General features: G+C 47.8%; 1 protein-coding gene across 1 annotated transcript; it reads right to left on the bottom strand.

Annotated features, from left to right (window-relative positions):
- Positions 1-1430: 1430 nt before the first annotated feature.
- On the bottom strand, positions 1431-3373 carry LOC125515397 (3-ketoacyl-CoA synthase 12-like). Its single transcript, XM_048680863.1, has one exon. The coding sequence runs from the start codon at positions 3106-3108 to the stop codon at positions 1729-1731; it is 1380 nt and encodes a 459-aa protein (XP_048536820.1). The 5' UTR covers positions 3109-3373; the 3' UTR covers positions 1431-1728.
- Positions 3374-25827: the final 22454 nt, after the last annotated feature.

Below are 25827 nucleotides of genomic sequence, written 5' to 3' on the forward strand. Positions count from 1 at the left end.
GGCATCGCGCTTAGAACTCACTGGCTTTGGCTCAAGTACACGGGCACGTCGCACTCGTGGAGCTATCTTCACATCCCTCAAGACCTCGCCGTCTCGGCCATCTTCCGTGCATCTACCATCTGGGCACTCGGCGACGGACGCACTTGCAGGTTCTGGAGTGACCACTGGATCAATGGTAGATCGGTCGCTGAGATCGCCCCGCTCGTTCTCGCACTTGTTACCCGGCGACGGCGCAAGACCCGCACCGTGCACGATGGCATTCTCCGGCGCTCCTGGGTCCGTGACATCCAGGGCGCTCTGGGCCCTGCCACTCTCGTCCAGTATGTTGACCTTTGGCGTTGCGTGCGTCACGCCTCTCTCACTGACTCCCCAGACTCCCTCCAATGGTGCTGGACTTCTTCCGCTACCTACTCGACGAGCTCATGTTATCAGACGCTTTTCCTCGGCGCCTGCCAGGACCCGCATTGGCGGCTCACTTGGAAGCCATGGGCCCCCGTTCGCATAAAATTCTTCATGTGGTTGGCGTTGCAGGACCGATGCTGGACGGTTGAATGACTCGCTCGTCATGGCCTTCCACGCGAGGACTCTTGCCCCTTCTACGATCAAGAAAAGGAGACTATACAACATCTTTTGGTGGGCTGCCCTTTCTCCTGCCAAATATGGCACGAGGTCCTCAGTTGGGTTCGCTCAACTGCCGACATTCCGAGCAATGACACTGACTTCTTCACCTGGTGGGAGACATCCTGCAACCGTTCGCCATCCCCTGCGCGCAAGGATTTGGCCTCTCTTATCATCCTCACTGCCTGGTGGCTTTGGAAGCACTGGAACGCCTGCATCTTCGACGGCGAGCAGCCCTCCATCACCCGGCTTTCCGACATCATCAGAGACGAAGCGCGCATGTGGGCCAAGGTCGGCGCCACCGGACTACACAACATCATTCCCGAGAGATAGCATTCTAGGTTTCTCGGGCTGAGCAACCCCATGTTTGTCCTGCTTCTAGCTCGCTTCCATGCCTTCCTGTGTACATGTCTTAGCGAGCTCCTGTAACCTCATGTTGTACAACTCTTCCCCTATCAATGAAAAGATATGCATCCTCTGTGTATTCACGAAAAAGAATAACCCTGTTTTTTGCGCTTCCTACACACAGGCCATGTATATATGAGAACAAAATTCTATTTACAACAATACACGCCTGTAGGCATATAAACATATATATGCAATTGGCTACAAAAACATTACAGATTCAAATTTGTATGAACAAGACAAGTTAGAATTTTTCTGATCTGGGACAAAATAAAATAACCATAGCATAATCTTGGATTAATAATAATTTGTTTACAAAATTTTAATTCTCAATGTAGCTTGTTGACACATATGAAGTTGAAAAGTACTACTAACAAATACAGGCACGCATCAACGCCCTTGTTCACTTTTCTTGTGCACACTCTGTTTTTACTTTTTATTTCATCTAAGTATAACCGAACATCTTTTTGTTCATAACACGATCCATCGTGTGGATCCACGTACAATCGTACATACACATATGCGGGCTAACTATTTACAAGTGTAAGTTCGTATCAACAGGACGAACAGAAAAATCGTAAACGAAAAAAAAGACCACCATACACATACCCCCTTGATTTAAAATAATTTTCTACGAGTTTGTCTTTAACTCTTGAAATAATCAATAATAATTTAGGATCCAAAGTAAAATCAAAGCATTGGAGGTTAGAATGGGAAGGCGCCTCCCTGGCCCTGTAGGTCGTTGACCCATCCGAACTTCTCCGTGTAGGGGTTGACCATGGTCTCCGGCGGGTAGTCGTCGATGCAGTCTTCCCAGGCGCCGGCGTCGTCGAGGTCCTTGCTAACCTCCCAGTAGCAGCTGTTGCACTTGAACCCGGAGCCGAAGGTGACCATGAGCACCCTGTCCCCTGCTTTGAGCCGCCGCTTCGCCTCCATGTAGGACAGCACGTACCACAGGCTGCTCGCCGACGTGTTCCCCCACCGGTGCAGCGTCATGGTCGCCGGCTCGACGTCGTAGCTGTTGAGCCCCAGGTTCTTCCTCACCGCCTCGATGACCGCCGTCCCGCCGGGGTGGAGGCAGAAGTGATCCACCCCCGTCTTGAAGTTGATCTTGGGGCCCTCGAACTTGAGCTTCCGGCGCATGAGCTTGCGCGCCAGAAGGCGCACGGTGAAGCGCGCGAGCTCGGCGGCCGGCAGGATGCGCGGCGCCAGGCGCTGGAGGTTCTCGCTGAAGGCGCGCACGGCGGCCTTGGGGAGCGCCTTGCTGAGGCTGACCCCGAGGCGGCCGTCGGCGTCCTCGCAGTGCACGGCGGCGGCGTGCGCGTCGTCGTGGGCGCCGATGTGCGCGCGCACGAGGCAGCGCAGCTCCATCTTGGCCCGGGACCGGTAGGCCGGGTCGTTGGTGAGCAGCGCGGCGGCGCCGCCGCAGCGGAAGAGGCAGTTGCCGAGCATCATGGACTTGTCGGTGCCGTTGTACCAGTTGGGGGCGCAGGACTCGGAGGTGACCACCAGCGCCATGGTGCGCGGGCGGGTGAGCATGACCTGCCGCGCGAGATCCACGGACACGAGGCCCGCGCTGCACCCCATGCCGGACAGGTTGTACGCCTGGACGTCCTCCCGCATCCCGAACCGGGCCACGACCCGCGCCGCCAGCGACGGCGCCGGCGAGAAGGACCCGACATTGAGCACGACCAGGTCCACGTCTCGCGGCGACACGCCCGTCTTCTCGAACACGGCGCGCACGGCGTCGTCGAAGAAGGCGTCCATCTCCTCGAGCGCGTCGTAGTGGGTGGCGCACTCCTCGCGGCCGTCGAGCACGTTGCGCGGGCAGTAGGTGTGCTCGCCGATGCCGGAGTTGACGATGACCTTGAGCAGGAAGCGGTAGTCGGGCATGCCGAGGCGCTTGTTGCGCTCGATGACGGCGCCCGCCATCTCGGTGGTGACCTTGCGGTCGTCGGAGGGCTTGTGGCAGGCGAAGTCGAGCAGGTAGCAGCGCGCCCGCCGCGCGCGCGCCATGGCCTGCCAGGCCAGGTACGCCGCCGCGTGCGCCAGCAGCAGCACCGTCAGCAGCGGCAGCAGCTCCATGGTGGCGCTCCGGTGAGCTCGGTTCAGGTGGTGACTGGCGAGTGTGAGGGAGTGTGGCAGTGGCAGTGGCAGTGGCAGGGGCTGGCGCGGCGCGGGCAGGATATATAGACGGGCGGCACGCGGTTGGTGGCGCGGTGCGAGATGTACGTGTGTGTAGTGTAGTACGTGGGTGCGCGCACGCGAGGGACGCGGCTCAACTACTGAGGGTGGTGGTGGTGGTGATGGTGGTGGCGAACATGGCCGCGTCGCGTCGGGGTCGGGTCGCCGGTGAGGTGGGGTTAAATGCGATCGGGGCGGGCACCAGTGGCGGCCTGCGGTGGCCAACGCCCAACCAATTACTCCCCGCCGTGGCATGCATTGGCGGGCTAGTTAGGCCTGTCCGTCTCTCTGGCACACACGCCGGCCAGCCGGCCAGCCAGCCAATCGCCGACGGGGTAGCAGGATGAGGGCGACGCGAAAGGTGGTGTCCCTTGATTTTCATTTGCAAAATCAACGCAAAATCCTTGTGAGTTGATCCCAAGTGGTTGGAGTCCATCGACTGTTGAGTGGCCTTTCATGTGAAGCGGAAACAGTGACTGTCAGGTGCATTGACGTAGTTAATTACCTCTGCTACTTGTGTTCATCATGCTATGCAGCCTCGAGGAGCCGGCATCAATCCACGTCGTAGCTCGATCTAATCCGTTTCGATGGATGAATTTAAGTAGGATCGGAGTCAAAAAGACAGACTCTAAGAAGTGCGGTCCTTGCAGGGGATTGCAGCCATGAAGCGGCAAGCAGCGGTGAAACCCTAACCTATCTTTTAGCTTTCCCCTTCCCGCCACCAGCCATGAAGCGGCAAGCAGAGGGGGAGATGATCCAACACGCCCTTCCCCCATTTGTATTCCTCTAAAATCAACGCCAAAACTATCTGATTTGACACCTTGACTGGCTCGTTATGATTCCTATACTGGTTCGAGCCTTGGAGTCCGTCGACTGTTGAGTGACCTTTCTGTGAGGCGGGAACAGGAACTGTCAGTGCCAGGTGCATGGACGTAGTTAATTCCTACTACTACTACTACTGATAGTTCATCGTGCTATGCAGCACTGGTATGGTGAATTTGGGGCGGTGTCCGGTGGACGGCGGTGGTGCCTGCCGCAGTACGCCACCGCTGGCCGGCACACGTACTCCCCGTGGGCGAGCGCCGCCCGCTGCAATGCACCGTCGACTTTTGTCCTCCTCACGCGTCTCTTCTCACCTGTCCCACGCGTCGTAGTTACTACCCGCGAGCCTTTTGCAGAATGGCACTGGAGTACTACTACTACTGTAGGCGTTACACTGTTGCACGGCGTACGTGCTCTCCCTCCGTGCTAGTATCACTGTCGACCGTGTGTCCTAGCTACTGCTCGCTGTAACGCGTACATGTCATGTGGAGTGTGCGTGCAGTGCTGAGATTTCATTTCTTCAGAGCGTGGTTGGCTGCACTGCGTGTGCATACGGAGTTAATCAATGGCCCCGCCGAGTATCGGACGGCCTGGATGCATGCATGAGCATCGTGGGAGTGATTCGCATGGTCCGTAACGTAAATCTACCGGACGGTTGACTCCTGGTGTCAGGAGCCGCAGGATGGAGCAAGGACCAAGGGAATTTTTTTTTGCCAGAAACATATGGGAGTTTTATTGACTTAGTAGCATGTAATTACAATCAGCCCTAAGGCTGTTAACTAGGAAAGGAGGGCAGTCCTCCAGCCAACACTCCGAAACCAATAAGGCGGAAGCCTTCTTGGCACACTAATCGGCCAAAGTATTCACCTCTCTGGACACATGCCTAAGCGAAAAGGAAATAAAAGACAAAGACTTCTCCCGAATTTCATCTAAAATAGGCGTGACAATTGATCTCGAACTATCATGCGAAGACCAGAGGTTGACAACCTCTAAACAGTCCACCTCCATCACTACGTGTGAGAAACCACGTAGTTGTGCAAAGATAACTCCTTCCCGTAATGACAGAGCTTCCGCAACGAAAGGGTCTGACACTCCTGGAAAAGGTTTGCTCCACGCTCCCATGAACGACAGATGAGACCTCGCCACGCCTCCTCCTCCCGCGCATGAAGCTTCAGTGTTTATTGCTCCATCCGTGTTGATCTTTATCCATCCCGCATCAGGAGGACGCCATTGGAGACCCAAGACGCCTCGTACAGGCTTTGGGAATTCAAGCAGCAGTAGATCATTACGAACAGTTTTTATCGCGTGAACTGGATCATAAGCTGGTTGATCATGGGTCCACCGATTCCTCGACGTCCAAATAGCATGCATGACTGTAATAATTTTACCTCTGTCATGGTCCATAATCTGATCATCCATGAGCACATCTCTTGCCCACGAGCCCGAATTCAACAGCGGCAGATTGACTCCCATAAAATCACGGTCCGCACTCCAAAACAGACCCGCATGAGAACAGCCAATCAATGCATGGTGCAAGTCTTCCGTCGCTGTCTTGCATATATCACATATCGCCGTTGTACGAATATGACGATGTGTCTTGCATATATCACATATGGCCGTTGTACGAATATGACGATGTTGTAGGGTAGCATAGTCCGGGAGGATTCCCCGTAACACTCGCCACCAGAAAACTCTTACTTTGGGAATAACCTTGAGCTTCCACAAGGCGGTCCACATATGTTTATCTGACGATGATGGATCCGTTATCGTTCCTTCCTCTGGAGCAGAATGCTCGTTACGAGTCACTAGAGCACGATAAGCCGACTTAACAGAATAAACACCAGACCTCTCCAAATCCCAGGCAAAAAAATCCTCCCCTCCGGATGCTCTTAATGGTATGTTCAGTATAGCCGCAGCATCTGATGGTAGAAAGTTTCGTCGGACTAGTTCAACATCCCACGATCCCGTCTCATGATCGAACAACTCTGAGACCCGAGGTATAGGATCGACCCCAATCCAACCAGTTGGCTTGCGAGTGCTTGTGTTCGGGATCCACCTATCCGTCCAAGTGGATATAGATTCGTCGTTCCCAACACATTTGATCAAGCCACATTCCAGCGCCTTTCGACCTACTATGATCGCCTTCCAAGTCGCCGATGCTGAGCGAGGCGCATGTGCTTCCATGAAATCACAGTTATGAAAATATTTTCCTTTCAAAACTCTGGAGCATAGGGAGTTGGGATGGGTCAGCAAACGCCATCCGTGCTTGCCAAGCAAGGCTAGGTTAAAATTTTCAAATCCCTAAACCCCATACCTCCATCCACCTTTGGAGCAGTGAGATTTTCCCAAGACACCCAATGCAAAGACCGGCGGTCAATGGAGCTACTCCACCAATACTTTGCCATCGGAGATGTAAGTTGCGAGCAAACTCTCTTGGTCAACTGAAAACAAGACATGCTAAAAGTGGGTATAGCCTGAACCACTGATTTGAGTAAGATCTCCCTACCTGCACATGCCAAGTTTCTCTCGGACCATCCTTGCATTTTGTTTCTGCCCCTCTCAACGATATGAGCGAAACTACCACTCGTAATTTTGCCAACCGCTGTCGGTAGACCCAAATATCGCTCAGTGAAAGCTTCCACAACGATTCCAAGTGTCTGCTTGATATCCCTTCTCAACTCCTGAGAAGCATTTGGGATGAAGTAAACTGCACTTTTCTCCCGGTTGACTGCCTGGCCAGAGCAAGCAGCATAGATCCGGAGAATGTCATTTAATCGATTTGCACTTTCCGCTTTGGCGTTCATGAATATCAAACTGTTGTCCGCAAAGAGCAAATGATTAATCCACGGGGAGTGAACGCTCACTCTTATCCCCCTATCAATATATGCACCACCATAATAATTCATCAAGGAGGTTAGGCCTTCAGCACATATCAAAAACAGAAAGGGAGAGGCTGGATCACCCTGGCGTAAACCTCTGGACGGCGTGAAGTATGGCAATAACGACCCGTTGACCTTCACAGCAAACCGGACGGAGGTAACGCATTTCATAACGAGATGAACAAACTTCTCGCCGAAACCAAGCTTAGAGAGCATAGCCTCCAAATAGTGCCGCTCAACCCGATCATAGGCTTTCAACATGTCAAGTTTTACAGCACATGAGGATTGCTTGCACCGCCTCTTTTTCTTCATCGCATGTACAGTTTCGTAAGCTACCAGTACGTTGTCGGTAATCAGCCGTCCTGGCACAAATGCACTTTGTTCCTCTCCAATAATCTCGTCCATCAAGCCCCGGAGCCTGTTTGTGATTGCCTTCGATGCTACTTTGTACAAAACAGGGCACAGCGAAATTGGTCGGAATTGAGAGATTTTTTGGGGATTACGTACCTTGGGAATGAGAGTAATAGCTGTATCGTTTAGGCCCAAAGGTAGTTCGCCCCCATTCAGAAAATCTAGGATAGCAACGGTGACATCTGCCCCTAAGATATCCCAATGGCGCTGGAAAAATCCCGCCGTAAATCCATCCACCCCTGGCGCCTTGGAAGGCGCCATCTGGAAAAGAGCCACCCGCACCTCCTTCGTTGTGAAATCCTTTTCCAACAAAGCATTCATAGCGTCATTGACACGCGCAGGAACTAGCTGCAGTAACGCAGACATATCATTAAAACCCTGAGATTGATATAAGTTTTGATAGAAACCCATGATTTCATGTTGCACTTCCATTGGGTCATCGCATAATGTTCCATCCGCCCTCTCAAGGGAGGAAAATCTATTTTTTCGGCTGTGCTTCGCCGCTTGGGCTTGATAATATTTTGTGTTACGGTCCCCTTTATGTAGCCAATCAATTCTTGATCGTTGCTTTAGCCACACCTCCTCTTGCCTCAAGGTTTCTTGAAGTTGTGCCGCCACTGACAGCTCTTCGCATTCGGCCCACATCCTATCGAGGCCGCTCGAAGACGCTCCAGATTTTTTTGAAGTCGCTGCACCTTCTTGGTGATGTTGCCAAACTCCCGATCACCCCGTGCTCCCAATTTTTCCTGAACAGACGTTAGTGCAAGCATAACGCCCTCCAAACCTTGCTGACCCGTCTCTGACTGCCAAATATCCTTCACCAACGCATCATAGTCATTGTGAGACTGCCAAACATTTTCATAACGAAACGGGCGTTGACCACGTCGTTCCCCACGTTCCTGAGCACACCTCAACTCAGCAAGAACATAGCAATGATCTGAAGCCGTCGAACTGATATGTTTCACCGTAGAATACACGTACACGGACAGAAAATCTGCATTGCCAACAGCACGATCGAGTCGTGCTTTCACATTGGCATTTCCCTGCTGCCTATTGTCCCTTGTAAAAGGAACACCTCTCCAGCCTAGGTCTTGAAAAGAACAGTGATCCAAGACCTCCCGGAAACCGCGCATTTGCCACTCCGGCCTCGGATGGATGCTAAAATGCTCATCAGCATGCATAGTTTCATTAAAATCTCCCATACAGAGCCAGCCAGAATGTGGAATAGCATGTAAAGTACGCAAGAACTCCCAACTATGATGTCTATTTTCTGTTCGAGGTTCCCCGTAGAAACCAGTGAAGCGCCAAGGTTGCTGCTGATCATTTGACTTGACACTTACATCAATGTGCGCACGGCTATAGTTCTTCAATTCAACAGTCACATTATCTGTCCAGAACAAACCGATGCCACCACTAAGGCCGTTGCTATCAACAGCAAAACACCCCGAAAAACCAAGGAGGTTCTTCAGACTCTCAACTTTGGTCCCTTTTATCTTTGTTTCCATGATAAACAGAAGGGAGGGTCCTTCCTGCTTCACAATCTTGCGAAGCTCATGAACTGTCGATAGGTTCCCAAGCCCCCGACAGTTCCAGCTCAAACAATTCATTGGGACGGACAGGGCTGTCCTGCAGCCTCTGCCGAATTCTCAGGAGTTGGCTTCTTCTTCTTCGGAAGCCTGTTATAACCACGATCAGCCCCAGAGTCATCCTCCACTTTATCTTCCATTGCATTAGCCGAAGCAACAATCTCTGACCGCTCTCCGACTTCTGTCAGCAGAAGCTGTGGTACAGTTTCAACACGACGGTAGACCTGTTGAGGTGCTTCCTTTCTTTTTTGCTGACTCTTCTTCTTAATAGGTGAGTTCACCTCATTACCCCCCGTCGGTACATTGCTAGAATTCTTAGACTCCCTCTTGCTGCCCGGGCCCGACTGCTGCTCTCTGGCTGCAGACTCCCCCGAGGTAGTCTTCCTGCGCTCCTCCGGCGTCCTCAACTTCAGACCAAAGGGTAGCTCCCCTTTGTCATCCCGGTGACCAGGAGTTGGGCAAAACGGATCAGAGTGACCTAGACGGCCGCATGAGAAACAAAAGTGGGGCACGTTTTCATACTGAATATCATAGGGATCCTGCTTCTGTCTCTTTGCCGATTCAATGACAATCCACCGTCTCAGCGGTTTGTTCACATCAACTGAAACTCTCGCCCTCAGAAAGCCACCCATGTGGTCAAACTGTGCGTGAGTAGCTCCTTTATCAATCTGCTTTGCAATAACTCTTCCCCACGAATCATCCCTAAGGTTGTAGGGTAGGTTCAAAACCCTAGCCCATAGATGCAACTTATCAAACTCAACCTCATCGGGTCTCATACAATCCTTGAAATCAGCCAAGATGACCGCGTTCTTACTGATATGCCAAGGCGATCCATCCCAGATGCGGTCCCTATCTCGCTGTGATTCAAACTCAGCAACAAAAATATTCTCTCCCATCGATCTGAATTGAAGTCCCCGAGGGTTCCCCCACGCCGGCCGCAGAGCATTAGTGATGGTATGGATGTGGAGCACATTGCGATGCAGTACCTTCCCTGCTAGTAGCCACTTCTCTGGCGCATCCTCCTCGCGATCATCAATGACCAACGGAGTAGCTTCTTCATCGGTGATTCCCAGCTTCCCTAGAGCCTCGTCCAAACGAGCCCTATCTGTGCGCAGCGGGTCCTGACTTCCCGCTGATTGCTTGCCATGATCAGAAGTAGCCATCCTCTCAGGAGATCGAAGCGCTCCGCCGGTCGAGATCGGCGAGCGCGAATTTTTCCCCCGATCCCCAATCGCCGCCACCAGGGAGGTTTAGGGTTTCGTAGAAAAGCTAGCTTCCTTTTTATCAGACATCGAGGCAGGATATGGAAATTGCTCCAATGCTTCCCGTCCCGTAAGGACCAAGGGAATTTCACACCCCGATCCAATGGTAGGGGTAAATGAACCATTGTTGGGTAGTATATCCATAACGCGTACGTCTCCCTCCTGAGCCGCCCCCCACGTGGGCGACCGGGAGGCCCCAGATCCCATCGCCGCCGAACCTCCCCACTCCTCCTCCTCCTCCTCCCTCGCCGCCGCCCAAGGGCGCGGCCAGGCGAAGCCTAGCCATCGCCGGTGGAGGCGGGGACTCGGGCCCTCTCGCTCGGGTGGGGCTGGCGCGAGCCGGTGCCACCGTACCAGAGCGTGGCGGCAGACCGGTCGCCACGGCGGGTGGTGGCGGCGCCTCGACGACATCGATTCCCCGCGGCAGAAGGCCTTGCGATCTGGTGCGTTGCGGCCGCCAGGGACGGCGGCGGCGTGACCAGGTCGGTTCGCGGCGGCGCGGCCGGATTGATCGTTGGTCGGCCGTCGGCACGGTGGTGGGTGCGACTCGTCGGCAGGTGGGCAAATCCGCGGGATTCTACCCTTGTCTGGCCCTTGACAGCGCGGGCAACTACGGGAGAAACCCTAGATCTCCTTGGGATCGAGCGATGGCGGCGCTTTTGCGTCGTAGTCCCTCTTTAGGGCATTCTTTTGGAGTTTGCTCCGGTTGAAGGGACCAGCGACGTCGGCCGCGCACGTCTAGTGGAGCAATTGCCGATGAAAATCGCGCCGACTACGGTCATGGCGGACGATGGCGGCGTCTTAGATGTCGTTCCCTTGTAGAGGCATCGTCGTTGCAGTCTGCGTCATCAGGCTCGGGATGCTCCGGAGGAAACCCTAGATCTGGGTCTTCCGGATCGGACGATGATGGCGTTTTATCGCTTTCCCTCCTGGGGGCATCGTTCTGGAGTAAGTGCTGGCTGGGGGGATGGTGGAGCGGTGCTTCTTCTCACACATCGATGTCGGCGGATATCGGCGGCATGGCGCTGTGGAGGCTCGGCATCCGATGCACGGAGATGGACTCGCGCAGGAGGAGGTTGCTGTCTGGCGTCATGGTGACGTCGATGGAAGAGTGGCCAGACAAGGTAGAAGCCTCAATATGATCTTAAGACGGACCTGTGGAAGATGGCGGCGACGACACACGAATGCGTCTGACCGGATTGTGCCCAGACCCGGTATGTGGCTCGGCTGGGGCTTCCGAATATGTTTCGGCTTCCGGCTTTTGATGTTAGGCTTAGGTGACTGGTTTGGGTAGTGGCCCAGCTAGCACCCCTTCATCATTTTGAATAGGAGTAGCGGCATGTGTTGCCAAGATGGTGGATTCAGGCACATTATTGTAATACTTTGTAAAATTCCCGAGAATAATCAATAAAGTGGCCGTATGCATCTCCGAGATGCAGAGGTCGGGAGTCATACTCCTTTTCTAAAAAAAAATCCATATGCGTGGTTTATCCCTATCCTTACTTCAGCGTGGCTGACCAAACATAATAGACTTGTAAAAAAGTTTTTCTTCGCATAATTATGAGCACGAACCGCAAACGGAGGACGGACCTCAATAATGCACTCTCGAAATTGCAAAGATGCACTAGTGTTTTGCAATCAGATGATTTGCGGATTAATTCGTGCTTTCAGCTTCCTTTACATTGACACTCAACGGCGTGAAATCAGATTTCCTCATCTCAGACTTCAACTGTTGGAGACTATTTGAGTTCTCTCGCCAGTTCTGGATTAAGGACCTCCAAAAGTATAGTTAGTGATGGAGCTCGTTGGGTTTGGGTCTAGGTAGACAATTTCTAGGCCTATGCTTGCCAAACCTTGGGGGCATGACGGGGTGGCATTGAACCATTCGGGGTAATACTTGCACGCTATAGAACAAAACATTCAGAAGTTGATTTATGTCTCTTTGTTTGCATTTAAAACTTACACTTGGATTGCCCGTAGTTTTGAGTTATCTAGTGTTGTTTTGGTAAACACTTAGAGCATTTCCAACGGTGACCTGTAAATTTTCTCCCGCATCTGTCCGTAGACAGGGGGACCAGCCCGCGGACACGGATGCAGAAGACCTCCATCCAACGGTGCCCACATACATAGAGTACATACTTTCAAATATCCGCATGCAGCACTAGTTCAGATTTAAAAATTGCAAATTTTACATTCCAACATTGTTGTCTCTTTTAACCACCTACTGTTGCTCAATCAGATCTTCCTTCAGCTGCTCGTGAGTTGGTCGATGTCGAATTTGCTGATGCATTTCAATAAACTCTTCAAGTGTGGCCGGATTTTGGTCTGGAAGTTTGATAGAATCACCCATGTTCTCAAATTCTAGAGCTGCGGCAGCATCCTCACCCTCATCCTCAATGATCATGTTGTGGATGATCACACAATATTCATCACCTCCCACAAGGTCTTTGGATCCCATTGTTTAGCAAGTCCACGAACAACTGCCAAGCGGGCCTGCAGAACTCCAAATGCCCACTCGACATCCTTTCTAGGCGCTTCTTGTCTTTGGGAAAAGTGAGACTTTTTCTAGCCAACTGAGTTTTAGAGATGGTGCTGACAAAGGTACTCTACGGAAGATAGATACCGTCAACCAGATAGTAGCCCATGTTGTACTCATGTCCATTGACGGTATAGTGGCAAGGAGGAGCCTTGCCTTCAGTCAGCCTCGCAAACAACGGTGATCGTTGCAGCACATTGTTGTCATTGTGAGACCCGGGCATGCCCAAGAAAGCGTATCAAATCCAAATATCATGTGATGCAACTGCTTCAAGAATGGAGGTGGCCTTCTTAACATGACCCTGATATTTCCCTTGTAAAGTCTTCCGACGGTTCTTCCATTTTTAATGCATGCAGTCAAGAGGTCCAAGCAAACCTGGCCACCCTCTTGCTTCTGAGATTGTCAAGAGTCTCTTGGTGTGTGTCACAGTAGGCCCTCTCATGTATTGAAGTCCAAACACCCCGACCACTAATGGTACCTGGTGGGGTGGTCGAAGGAGAGGGGTTGAACAACGACGGATGAGAAGCGGGGTGGAATCCGGCTGGAACGCTGGAGGTGATGGACATGTAGAGTTTCAGCAGGGGGTGTGATGTGGCGGCCGGGGTGGTGGAGTGGCGGCGAAGGCAAGAGAGAAAGAAGGAAGGAGAGAAAATCGGAAGGATGGAGGCGCGGGGTCCGGGAAGGGTTTTTAGTGGGCCCGGGGTGTCAGAGTCCTATGTGTCTGTTGTCCGAACTAAAGCAAAGTAACCCCCCCCCTCCCGTGCATGTTTGTCTCGGGTTTGCTGGAAAAAGCATGTCCGAACCGCCCGAACTTATGCGGGTGGTTTGCAAGTCCACCTTGGAGATGCCCTTAGTGCATGAGAGTGGTTTTTTTAACTCCCGATATAGGGACATCATCACGAACAATAAATTCAAAATAATCGGAAAAAAAGAAATTATGTGACATCTAATATGCTCAAACTTTGTAGGCGCTTGCAAGATTTCATGCCGGAAAATATCCAAGGAGCTCTACACAAGAAAAAGATTTCATTTCTCAAGGTTTTGAGCACTTTTAGCACTGATTTTTGTTTCTCATGTGTACACCTTTCTCTACATGATATTTCTCGACGAAAATTTGCAAGCACCTAAAGCATTTGAGCATATTTGATGTAAAAAAACCATTTATTATTTTTTATTCTTTAAAAAACTTTACTATTCATGAGAGTGTTCCTACACCCAAGAGCTACCATACCTTTCTCAGCTTCTAATCATTGCAATACTGGAAGCTAGTATTTGCTGCTACCATAATATTCAACCCAACCCGGTTTGGTGGCCCCTTTTTATAAATCCTTTGTCACCTTATGAAAACCTTATGCACATACATGAACTATGAACTTACTGGGGGTGTTGTTTCCGCACACCCCTTTAAATAAAAAAAATTAAACAAAATACAGTGGGCATGACCCTTACCGTGACTCATTTTTCATTAGTATGTTGGATATCGTACATGTGGATATTTACAATGGGAACTGTAAAGACATAATTACAAATTGTCTAACCATGACTTACCCTCCTTCTGACCAGGTTTGGACTTTTTCATGATTATACAAAAATGTTTCTTGAAACTAAAGAGACACCCCAATGTAAATCTCTTTGTTGTCGAATATATAGTTATTTATATGTTTCCATATAGTCTAACACCTAGAAATACTAGTCTCTTTGAAGCATATGATATTTTGCTTGTTCATTGCTTGGATGATCATATCCGGAATCCAGACCAATGTCACATTCAGTGCCCAGACTCGACCAAAAGTTCTGAAATAATTCACATGAGAAAAAGAGATGTATCATAATTTCAATAGTGCCTCCTCACATATACAATGATTTGTATTGTCAACAAAGAAATTGTTTCTGTTCATCAAGTCTCTAGCATAAAGCCAATCATGTATACAGAACATAACATTTTGTTTCTGTTTTTATTTGGATAGAAATGTAGACATACATATCCTTTTGCAAGGGGAAAGAGTAGGTTGAGGATCACCAATAAGAACTCGGTAAACTCTTCTAGTGCAGTATTTATCATTTCTCCAGTGAAAGGTCCAACAGTGGCGGAGCTTCTTGGAGACGAACCTGGGCCATCCCCCCCCAATGAAAATGATAAAACTCGAGTAGCATGTAATAGCACGGGAACGCATAACCATTTGGCTGAAGGAAATATGCCCTAGAGGCAATAATAAAGTTATTATTTATTTCCTTATATCATGATAAATGTTTATTATTCATGCTAGAATTGTATTAACCGGAAACATAATACATGTGTGAATACATAGACAAACAGAGTGTCACTAGTAAGCCTCTACTTGACTAGCTCGTTGATCAAAGATGGCTATGTTTCCTAACCATAGACATGAGTTGTCATTTGATTAACGGGATCACATCATTAGGAGAATGATGTGATTGACTTGACCCATTCCGTTAGGATAGCACTTGATCGTTTAGTTTGTTGCTATTGCTTTCTTCATGACTTATACATGTTCCTATGACTATGAGATTATGCAACTCCCGTTTACCGGAGGAACACTTTGTGTGCCACCAAACATCAAACGTAACTGGGTGATTATAAAGGTGCTCTACAGGTGTCTCCGAAGGTACTTGTTGGGTTGGCGTATTTCGAGATTAGGATTTGTCACTCCGATTGTCGGAGAGGTATCTCTGGGCCCTCTCGGTAATGCACATCACTTAAGCCTTGCAAGCATTGCAACTAATGAGTTAGTTGCAGGATGATGTATTACGGAACGAGTAAAGATACTTGCCGGTAATGAGATTGAACTAGGTATTGACATACCGATGATCGAATCTCGGGCAAGTAACATACCGATGACAAAGGGAACAACGTATGTTTTTATGCGGTCTGACCGATAAAGATCTTCGTAGAATATGTGGGAGCCAATATGAGCATCCAGGTTCCTCTATTGGTTATTGACCGGAGACGTGTCTCGGTCATGTCTACATTGTTCTCGAACCCGTAGGGTCCGCACGCTTAAGGTTTCGATGACAGTTATATTATGTGTTTTGATGTACCGAAGGAGTTCGGACTCCCGGATGAGATCGGGGACATGACGAGGAGTCTCGAAATGGTCGAGACGTAAATATCGATATATTGGACGACTATATTCGGACATCGGAAAGATTCCAAGTGATTCGGGTATTTTTCGGAGTACCGGAGAGTTACGGGAATACGTATTGGGCCTTATTGGGCCATACGGGAAAGAAGGAAAAGGGCCTCAAGGGTGGCCGCACCACTCCCCTTGGTCTGGTCCGAATTGGACTAGGGAAGGGGGGCGCCCCCTTCCTTCCTTCTCCTTTTCCCTTCCTCTTTTCCTATTTCATATGGGAGGTGGAATCCTACTAGGACTAGGGAGTCATAGTAGGACTCCACACTTGGCGCGCCCCCTCCTAGGGCCGGCCTCCTCCTCCCTTGCTCCTTTATATACGGGTGCAGGGGGCACCCCAAAGACACAACAATTGATCCTTGAGATCTATTAGCCGTGTGCGGTGCCCTCCTCCACCATAATCCTCGATAATATTGTAGCGGTGCTTAGGCGAAGCCCTGCGACGGCAGAACATCAAGATCGTCACCACGCCGTCGTGCTGACGGAACTCTTCCCCGACATTCTGCTGGATCGGAGTCCAGGGATCGTCATCGAGCTGAACGTGTGCTAGAACTTGGAGGTGCCGTAGTTTCGGTGCTTGATCGGTCGGGCCATGAAGACGTACGACTACATCAACCGCGTTGTGCTAACGCTTCCGCTTCCGGTCTACGAGGGTACGTAGACAACACTCTCCCCTCTCGTTGCTATGCATCACCATGATCTTGCGTGTGCATAGGAAATTTTTGAAATTACTACGTTCCCCAACATTGGCCCATTTAATTAAGGGACTAGGGAGACGAGGGGCGACCAACCATGAGACCAGCTTTGCTTTCGTCCTCGTCGACTCTCTCATGTACTTGGGGACAGGTAACCTAGCGACTGGACGTGGGGGGCTAGGAGGGCAATAGCGTGCCGACTAGAGTCTCACACCACCACAACCCACAAATCTCGTCGTGGTCGCACGGAGGAATCAGCTGACGCCGGCGCCGCAGGTGGTTAGCCGATGATTCCTCTCACCCTCTCATGGACCGAAGCAGAGCCCAAATTTGAACATCAAATTCATGAACAAACAATGACAATAAACTCTAACAAATGAAGTACTAATCCGAAGGACTGCAGACTATTAAGACGAAGTGATCAAAAATGATTTCTAGCCAATAGCTTGATTGTAAACGTATATCACAGAGGAGAACAACTATGAATATGTACCTATGTAATTTGGGAGAGCAAAGAAACTACGAGCTGGTCTGTAGTGATCAACACAGTAATTCATGGTTAACTAGTATTTTGGTATTTCTCAGAAAAAGTAGTATTTCATATTTATTTTTATTATGAAAAGCTTCTATATGTACTTAACATAAAAAATGTATTTCATAAACTAACATGTATAAGATCACTATAATCATTCTAAGTTTCTCAATATTCTATAAAATCTAACTATATAGTCACACGATTAGTATTCAAATGTTTTTCCTTTGGTAGCTTCGCCCCTCCTGAGATTTCGTTCAAGCTCGGCCACTGTTTGTATTTCCAAATCTGTTGGTGGCTAAGGTGTCCTTGATTTGAGAAATAAGAATAAGGAACTTTTATTCAAATACTTATAGAAGTTCTTTAACCATCATGATCCGCCCTAGGAAGACTTGATCTGGATTGCATATTATCATGATGATACCATGTTATCCATGCCTTCTAATAGTGGTTCATTCTGGTGGAAGGATTGTTGCTCTATTATTCATGTTCTTCAAGGAGATGGATAACATTAAGGTCCATGATGGTACGTCTACTCTACAATGGCTCTACAATTGGCATGAACAATCCTTAATAAAACATTTTCCCAATAGGATTCATATGCTAAAGGTCATAATATCATAATATTTAAGGGTGGTGATTAAGTTTATCCCTTCAATAAAAGAGTATTCTAGAATAATAAAGACAGAAATGATTTACGTTAAAAACATTAGAATATTTTTCAAAAAAATTATTTTTGTTGCATAGCCTTCGAGGGTAGTTGCCCATGCAATCCACATGAATTTTAGTTCGGTCCTTAGCCACAACATTAGATGGAACAAAATTGGTTTCATGTCTTCAAGTTGGTTGCCTTATGCTAGATTTACTCATCCAGATCAGCAGATCAGTTCTATTGGTCCTCTTGAAGTTGAAACTCATGTATATGTACGTCTTACCTTTATACTGTGATTTGCACATACAAATGTTTATTGGTAGGTTTTGTTGTTTAAATAATTAGTCCATATTTGTTGATTTATATATTTGTATAATTATATGTAATGTTAGATGTTGGAATGGTTGAATAATTAGTAAAAAAAAAACCAAACGTTCATACTTATATATATGATTGATGAGTTTTTCGTCGAAGCATCTTATAAATTTTTATATTAATTGCATATTTAATCTCAAAATAAAACATATCAATTAAGTATTCTCATAATGTATTTTGGAATTATATCCTAATTTCTCATTTATTTTTCAATAAAACCATATCCTTTTATATAGCATAAATTTTGTTGGAACCATCTCATCCTAGATGTCCATAATAATCGAATGTAATAACTAGTTTTCAGACCCTCATATTATAATTAGTTGGACAATTTAACCAAACACAAAAATATGATATAGTCCATTTTATTAAAACACGATTGTAATTCCTAAGAGCTAAAAGTTAGAATTTGCATTAATGCAATGATGTTAAGAAAAATTATGTATATAGTACAATAATTATAATAATGTGCTAGGTTCGCAATACTCAGCAACAAATCTAAAAAGTTACCAATATGGTGATTATCATAGGAGATATAGTTTAAATAGTTGACACAACACACACTGTAGGTGTACAAGCATTAGGTACGGAAACAATGCAAGGACATAGAAAGATATTTGTTGTGTGAATTCTCGAATAAACTACATTGATAATCTGTCTGTCTTCAAAACCTTGACGTTTTAGACGTTTACATGGCCTCTAGAATGCAGCCAAGGCAATGGATATCTAATAATAAATATAATAAAATAATACTTTCTATAGACATTTATAAGACATTTTAGATTACTACCTCTGTAAACTTTTATAAGACGTCTTAGATCACTAAAGTAGTGATCTAAAAGGTCTTATAAAAGTTTACATATGGAGTATTACGTTACGAAATATTTGTTGACAAATCCATCAATATGGTTTTCACATGTGCATTCAGAAATTTCCAAAATACTCCCCATAAAAAAACAATTCCAAAATACTAAGTAGTACCATCGTTTCTTTTCATGTGAAAGAATTATAAAGTGCGGGCCCGTTTGTTTGAGGCCCCTTTGAGTTGCCGGATGTTTTTGGGCGGGCCATACCTCCCTTTGCCTTCGCTGGATAGCACCCACCGGTTGGCGTTCAATTCGCTGCAGTCCGGCAGCTACCGCGAGTCTGCTCACCTCGATCGGGCATGCTGCTGTGCCTGCACCCCCCATAACTGCGACCAAACAGTAGCACCCCACCAGCAGGCCCTGTAGCACAAAATTTCAATAGAAAATCGCTGCAAGTGCAAATGGCAGTAGTACTACTCCAGCATGCAGCACATAACTGGCGCGTCCGAATTGAGGATGCCGCGCGATGTTTCTTCCTGTTCTCGTATCACTGACCGAAATGTTGCGACCACTGAAGCTCCGTCTGGTAACTCAACTCGGCAGGAAGCTCACAGTTTCGGGGGAGCACTGAAATTCGCCACAAAAGCCTGCAAACGGTCCGTGACCGTGCCTCCATCTGCATGGATAACTCCGGGCGCTGCATTTACGGCGCACTGGCACTGCGGCTGCATGCACGGGGCCCTTGGAGGCGAGATTGATGGCCATGGCCCCGGCGGAGCACCGGGGAGGATGGGCTCCGCAAGTGGCCGCCCGCAGATCGGTCCGGCCAGCATCCTCGTATGCCCACCGTAACGTAGACGCCGTGGTTTGGCCGCCACAGCGCACTGCGGTTGTCGTCCCCGTAACCGAAAAACTGAAAAGAGTCGGTGCCCATGCCGATCCTGCAAATTCCTCGACCGTACGTCGTCCTTCGCCTCGCTTGGTGCGATGATCAATGCCGACTGTTGGCGACGAAACCGCAGCATGCATGCATGGGCCGGCGGCCTCGCGGCGCTGTCGACCCGGCCAACCGGCGGTTGCGCTGCCGTTTCCTCCCCTCCCTTTTTTTTCATTTTCTGCCCGTGCATTCATGCACTTGGCTTGCAGTAGTACTTGCGTCTCGGGCTCTCGTCCATCTTCCTCCTTTCCTTGCTTGCAACTTGGGCTGGGGCAGGTAACCGCTGCTCTATCGAGCTAGGTATTCTAACGCTCGCATTGATGGTATATCCATGGCGGGCGAGGCAGGGGCGGACCATCTATTGGGGTCGAGCTGCATGGTCACACACGCTCATTGTGTACTCGCATACACACACATATTGGCATCCATGCATGCGTTCAAGTTTGAAGGGCTAGCTCTGTGGCATTGGTTGCGTCTGTCTGTCGACCCCTTCATGCCGATCTGTAGCTAGCTGGTAGCCGGTGTCAAGTACTCCTACGTACGTTGTCGATCGACCATCCAGTTGCTGCTGCTGCTGCTGCTGCAAAGGAGCGGCGTGACTAGCCAATTATTGGGTGCCTCAGCTAATCTTCGAGACCTCATTAACACCGGTTGACTAGTTCCTGTGATACTAGTCATGATGAACAGTCGTTACCCAACCAGCCAGCTAGCCGAGGACCGGCCTGTTACTATCGACGACGAGGGTCAATAATAGCAACCTCGCAGAGAAGGCATGCTTAACTTGCATGTGAAGTCAAGCGCTCCTGCTTCGCTTGTTCTGTGTGGTGTACTGGTGTATGTGTACTGTGTGCCTGTCCCGTACGTTGTGCTCGTTTGACTTTGGCGCCGATCAGGTCACGACAAATGCGGTGCAACGAACACGGCCATTACAAATGAACACTCGTGCCTTCTGCACGTTCGCACAGGGCACTGAGCATTGATACGTGTAAGGGTGTACGTATCCCACGCTCATTCGCAAACTAAACACCGCATCCGTCCACGGACAGAGGGAGCAGTCCGCGGATAGAAGCTGACCATCCAATTCTATCCAATGCTACCCGCATGCATTTTAATTCGGCTTTAAACAAACTGGACGAATTACGTGCAAACCGGATGATTTTCATTCAAATCGGACGAAAACACTTACATTTCCGGCATATCTTAACTAACTATACCGCGTTGCGGTAAAACTAGGCTACGGCTGGCCATTGTCGAGCCTAGACGGGCGAGGATGGGGTGGCGATGGTGGTGGGACCGGATCCAGAGGGTTTGCCGGCAAACCAACCTATATCGGGTTGGCTCATCGGGCAACCCAGGCAGCTGCAATACCGGAGACCTCCTTCTTCTGTTCGCGTGGAGGCCATGGCGGATGTTGTACAAGGACGAGGCGGAGATAGCGAAGATGAGGTGTGGTTCTTGCCCGGCACTTGGACACGTTTATATAGCAGGCGGATGCAGATGCAAGGAACCAACCAGCACTAGTAGAAAAAGGGGCTTTTGTCCCGGTTGGTAAGGCCCCTTTAGTCCCGGTTTTCGAACCGGGACTAAAGGATCGGTACTAATGCCTCTCTCCTTTAGTTCCGATTCTTACACGAACCGGGACTAAAGGGCGCGGCCACATGGAGCTCCACCTTTAGTCCCGGGATTATTTTTATTTTTTTTATTTTCAAATTTCTGAATTATTTTAACCTCTACTGTGTAATCACCACCCCTCATCACTGCTCAATTTATCCTCTAATCACCCCTCATCATTCCAAATCATCTAACTTCCCGAACGGTCACCCATCCTCCCACTCCCCCAGCCTGAGCACGCTTAACTTTCGGGTTCTATTCTCTCTCGTTTTCAAGTCTGCACTTGTTGTTTTCCTGACAATAGTAAGATGTCAATCCTATTAACCTTCATGAATTTTGCTTGAGCATGAAGTGACACATTTCACTGTTTGAGTTTGAAACTATTGTTTTAAAAAACAATAATTATTTAGTAACACTAATATTTCTTGAATAATTAGTTTGACCATTGTTTGACCACAATTTGACCAGATTTGACCAAAATTCAAAATAACTGAAATAATTATTTAGTAACACTAATATTCTAGAATAATTAGTTTGACCATTGTTTGACGACAGTTTGACCACTGTTTGACCAGATTTGACTAATATTTTTTTCGATTTTTTCCACTCTAGATCTTAAAAGCCCCGTAACTTTTTTTCTGTTAGGTTTTTGAGGATTTTGAAAATGTTTAACAGGGTTCCCCCAATTAAATTCGGATGTAACTTTTCGAGTAGATGATTTTTCATATAAAAAACTTTTTAATCCGAGTTCGTATGCAAAAGTTATGCCCATTTTACAAATTCCAGAGAGATTTTCCAAATAAAGTCGAAATTCATATTTGTAAATTTTCCCAACAAGTAGACCATATATCACATGGGAAACTTATTTTATTTTATTTTTTTGACATTTCCATTATTTTCTTTTGTTTTTTCTAAAACTGAAAAGGCGGTCCGGGGGGGGGGAGAGTTTGGAAATGGGATCTTTAGTACCGGTTCGTGCCATGAACCGGTACTAATGCCATGAACCGGTCTAACCTTTAGTCCCGGTTGGTGCCACCAATCGGGACTAATGGGCATCGCACCCTTTAGTCCCGGTTCGTGCCACGAACCGGGACTAAAGGGCCCAGGTGAACCGGGACTAATGCCTTAGCCGCACGAACCGGGATAAATGCTCATGTTAGTCCCGATTCTTGACTGAACCGGGACAAATGTGAAAACTGCCCCGTGACCAAAGCCCTGTTTTCTACTAGTGCAGGGAGATGTTTAATGCCCGCCGATACAGAAACAGGCTTGTGGCGCTCGGGGCGCAGGAGTAGGTTCCTCGGCTAACATGCTGGTTTAATGGAGGTAGGCGGGCAGACATATGCCATTTCAATGCGGAGAGAAGGCATGCGCATCACGCGAGTAGCGAGCGGCGCTCTCGGCCAGCGAGTCGCTTCAATGCCGACTCCAGTGAGTTCTCGCATCCACTCTAGGCCGACATGAATTCAGACCCCAGTTTGTCTCCAGTTTGTGGGAAAAAGTGCGTCCGGACTGCTGAGCGGACCTACGCAGGCCCGCATTAAATGGCAAAACACGTCCGGACCGCACGGGCCAGACGGTTGCGGCTGGTTTGATGGTCGGCGTTGGAGATGCCCTAACGAAGTATTCAGAATTTCAAAATTTGTTTAAAATTGGAAAAAATCTTTAGAATTTCAAATAATGTTAAAATTCTCAAGAAATGTTCAGAATTTAATTTTTTTTAGTTTTCTAAACTTGTTTAAATTTTGAAAAAATGTTCAGAATTGCAAAATTTGTTTAAATTTTCGAAAAATGTTCAGAGTTTCAAATTTTCCTTAAATTAATAAAAACTGAATTCCAATATGTATTTCAATTTTCAAAAATCATTTTGAATTTAAATTTTCGAAAAAATTTTACAATTCAAAATTTATTTAAATTTTGAAAAAACGTTCATAATTTCAAATTTATTTAAATTTTCAAAAACAAATAGAGTTTATTTTTAAAAAAAATCAAAAAAATGTTCAAAGTTATAAAATTTGTTTAAATTTTCAAAAAATGTTCAGAATTTTACTTTTTGTTTAAATTAATAAAAACGGAATTCGAAATGTGTTTTAGTTTTCGAAAATCATTTTTAATTTCAAAATTTTGTTTAGATTTTTGAAAAATGTTTACATTTTAAATTTTGTTTAAATTTTCGAAAAATGTTCAGAATTTAAAATTTTATTTACATTAATAAAAACGGAATTAAAAATGTGTTTTAATTTTCGAAAATCATTTAGAATTTTAAAAAATCGAAAAATGTTCAGAATTTCACAATTTATTTAAATTTGAAAAAATGAAATTCAAAAATATGTTCAAATTTTTATTCGCATGTTTCAAGATTTACCATTCAAAAAAATATTCATAATTCGCGTGTTTCAAGATTTATCATGCAGGCTACCAAAAGCTCAGCATGTTTCAGCACATACATTGCTACCAAATACTCCCTTCGTCCGAAAATACTTGTCCAAAAATACTCCCTCGGTATGTAGAACTAAAATACGTCTAGATACATCCATTTATCGAATAAGTATTTTCGGATGGAGGGAGTAACAACAAATGCATGTACTCAACATGTCGAGAGTTAGCATGTCTCAAAGGAGAACAAGAATGCTATGGTGGGAACTGGTACCAAACACACACATAGTATACTGTGCCTCACATCAACGCATGAGATATTTTTTGAATATTAAGAAAACAAAATTATGAAAATATGTAACATAATTCGGAAATTGCAGTTCTGTGACTCGTGTTGACCGAAGATGTATTCTTGGTTCGTGCGTGGGACGAAGAGGGAGTCTTCCTTCATGCGTTGGCCGAAGAGGAGTCTTCTAGGGTCCACCTGTTCGTGTAAGCTGTTGAATGAAGCTGCGTGTCGTTCTTCTTCTAGACAAAAAGTGCTCTTCGTTCATGGCATGGACGAAAAGTCATTTTTTATGGCCACTAATCTGCGCCGGCGCGCCGGCCCAACCGTTCGGCCGGTCGCGTCGTAGCCATTGAATTTGAGTCGGGTGGGCCGTTGGATCTGGCCAAAAAAACGGTTGGCTCGCTGCTTCTTCTTCTGCTCGCTGAATCGCATCTTTCGCTCGGTGTGCACCTCCTCTCCCCTTCGGTAGCCATCCTCGTCGCCGCCCTCCCCCCCCCCTCCCCGGTCGCCGGCCACCGTCCCTCGCCACTGAACGTTGCACCTCGCCGGCGTCGTCTTTTGCGTTTCTCGCTGGCTACGCGCGTGCAGCAGCGTGCACTCGTGGTTGTAGCTCCCCATGGTGACAATCGCAGCTCCGGTGCGAGGCCTCAGCTCCGGTGGTGTCGTCGCCGACGTGGCACCTTGCTAACGAACTCGCCGGTGCTGCCTCTCCCGCCGATTGTAGCAAAAAATACTCACCGCTTAGTAGCTTTTGCGGTTGCCTGTTGAAGCAAAAAATTGTCGTGGTTGTAGCACCTGATTGACGCCCATGATGGCTAGTAGCAAAATGAGGCGCTGGTTGTAGCAGAAAAGCGACATGGTTGTAGCAAAATGTTTCAACACGGGATGGTGGGTTAGCAGCAAAAAAAGAGGATGGGTGTAGCACAAAAGCATTGTGGTTTGTAGCAAAAAGAACACCGATGGTAGCAAAAAAAAAAGTCATCGTTGCCGCCTCGACTGCATCGTATCTCTGTCCATGAATGGATGTAGCAAATTTTCTAGCCATCTCGCGCTGCTCCCCTCTGGTGGACGTCCTTGTCGCTCCTGATCGCCGCCTGTTGTAGCAAAAACGCGCCGCCTTCATCGTCGCCGGTTGTAGCTCCCCGTGAAGGGTCGCAACAAATTGAGTCGCTGGTTGTAGCAAACGACGTCGCTGGTTCCAGCAAAAATGGCATCGTCGCAGGTTTCAGCATTTTGGTTGAAGCTTTCTCTGTCTCTGGTAGAAGCTTTTTCATCTGCGAGATGAAGCTTTTTTTTAAACGGTTGCAACTTTTCATGTGTACCTAAAAAGCGATTGAAACTTTTGCGATGGCTGGCTAAAGATTTTCAATCTCTGGTTGAAGCTTTTTCACCTGCGGGATGAAGCTTTTGTTAAAACGGTTGCAACTCTTCATGTGTTTCGAGTCTGGTTTGAAGCTTTTTTATCTACTAGATGTAGCTTTTTGCATTCATGGTTGTAGCACGAGCATTGCCGTTTGCAGCTGCAGTACCAGTACGTCCGCGCGGCCACCCGTTACTGGTTCCACCAAAACCAGTATGCGATTGCAGCTCCCTCCCCAGCCGGTTGTAGCATCTATCTGCTCCGCCGCCATGGCTGCCGTTCGAGGTAGTGGCTCGTCCCGTTGATTCTCGCCGTCGGCGCTCTGAGTAGCTGGAAAAA

This window comes from Triticum urartu, chromosome 6, assembly GCF_003073215.2.
Source record: "Triticum urartu cultivar G1812 chromosome 6, Tu2.1, whole genome shotgun sequence".
NCBI lineage: Eukaryota > Viridiplantae > Streptophyta > Magnoliopsida > Poales > Poaceae > Triticum > Triticum urartu.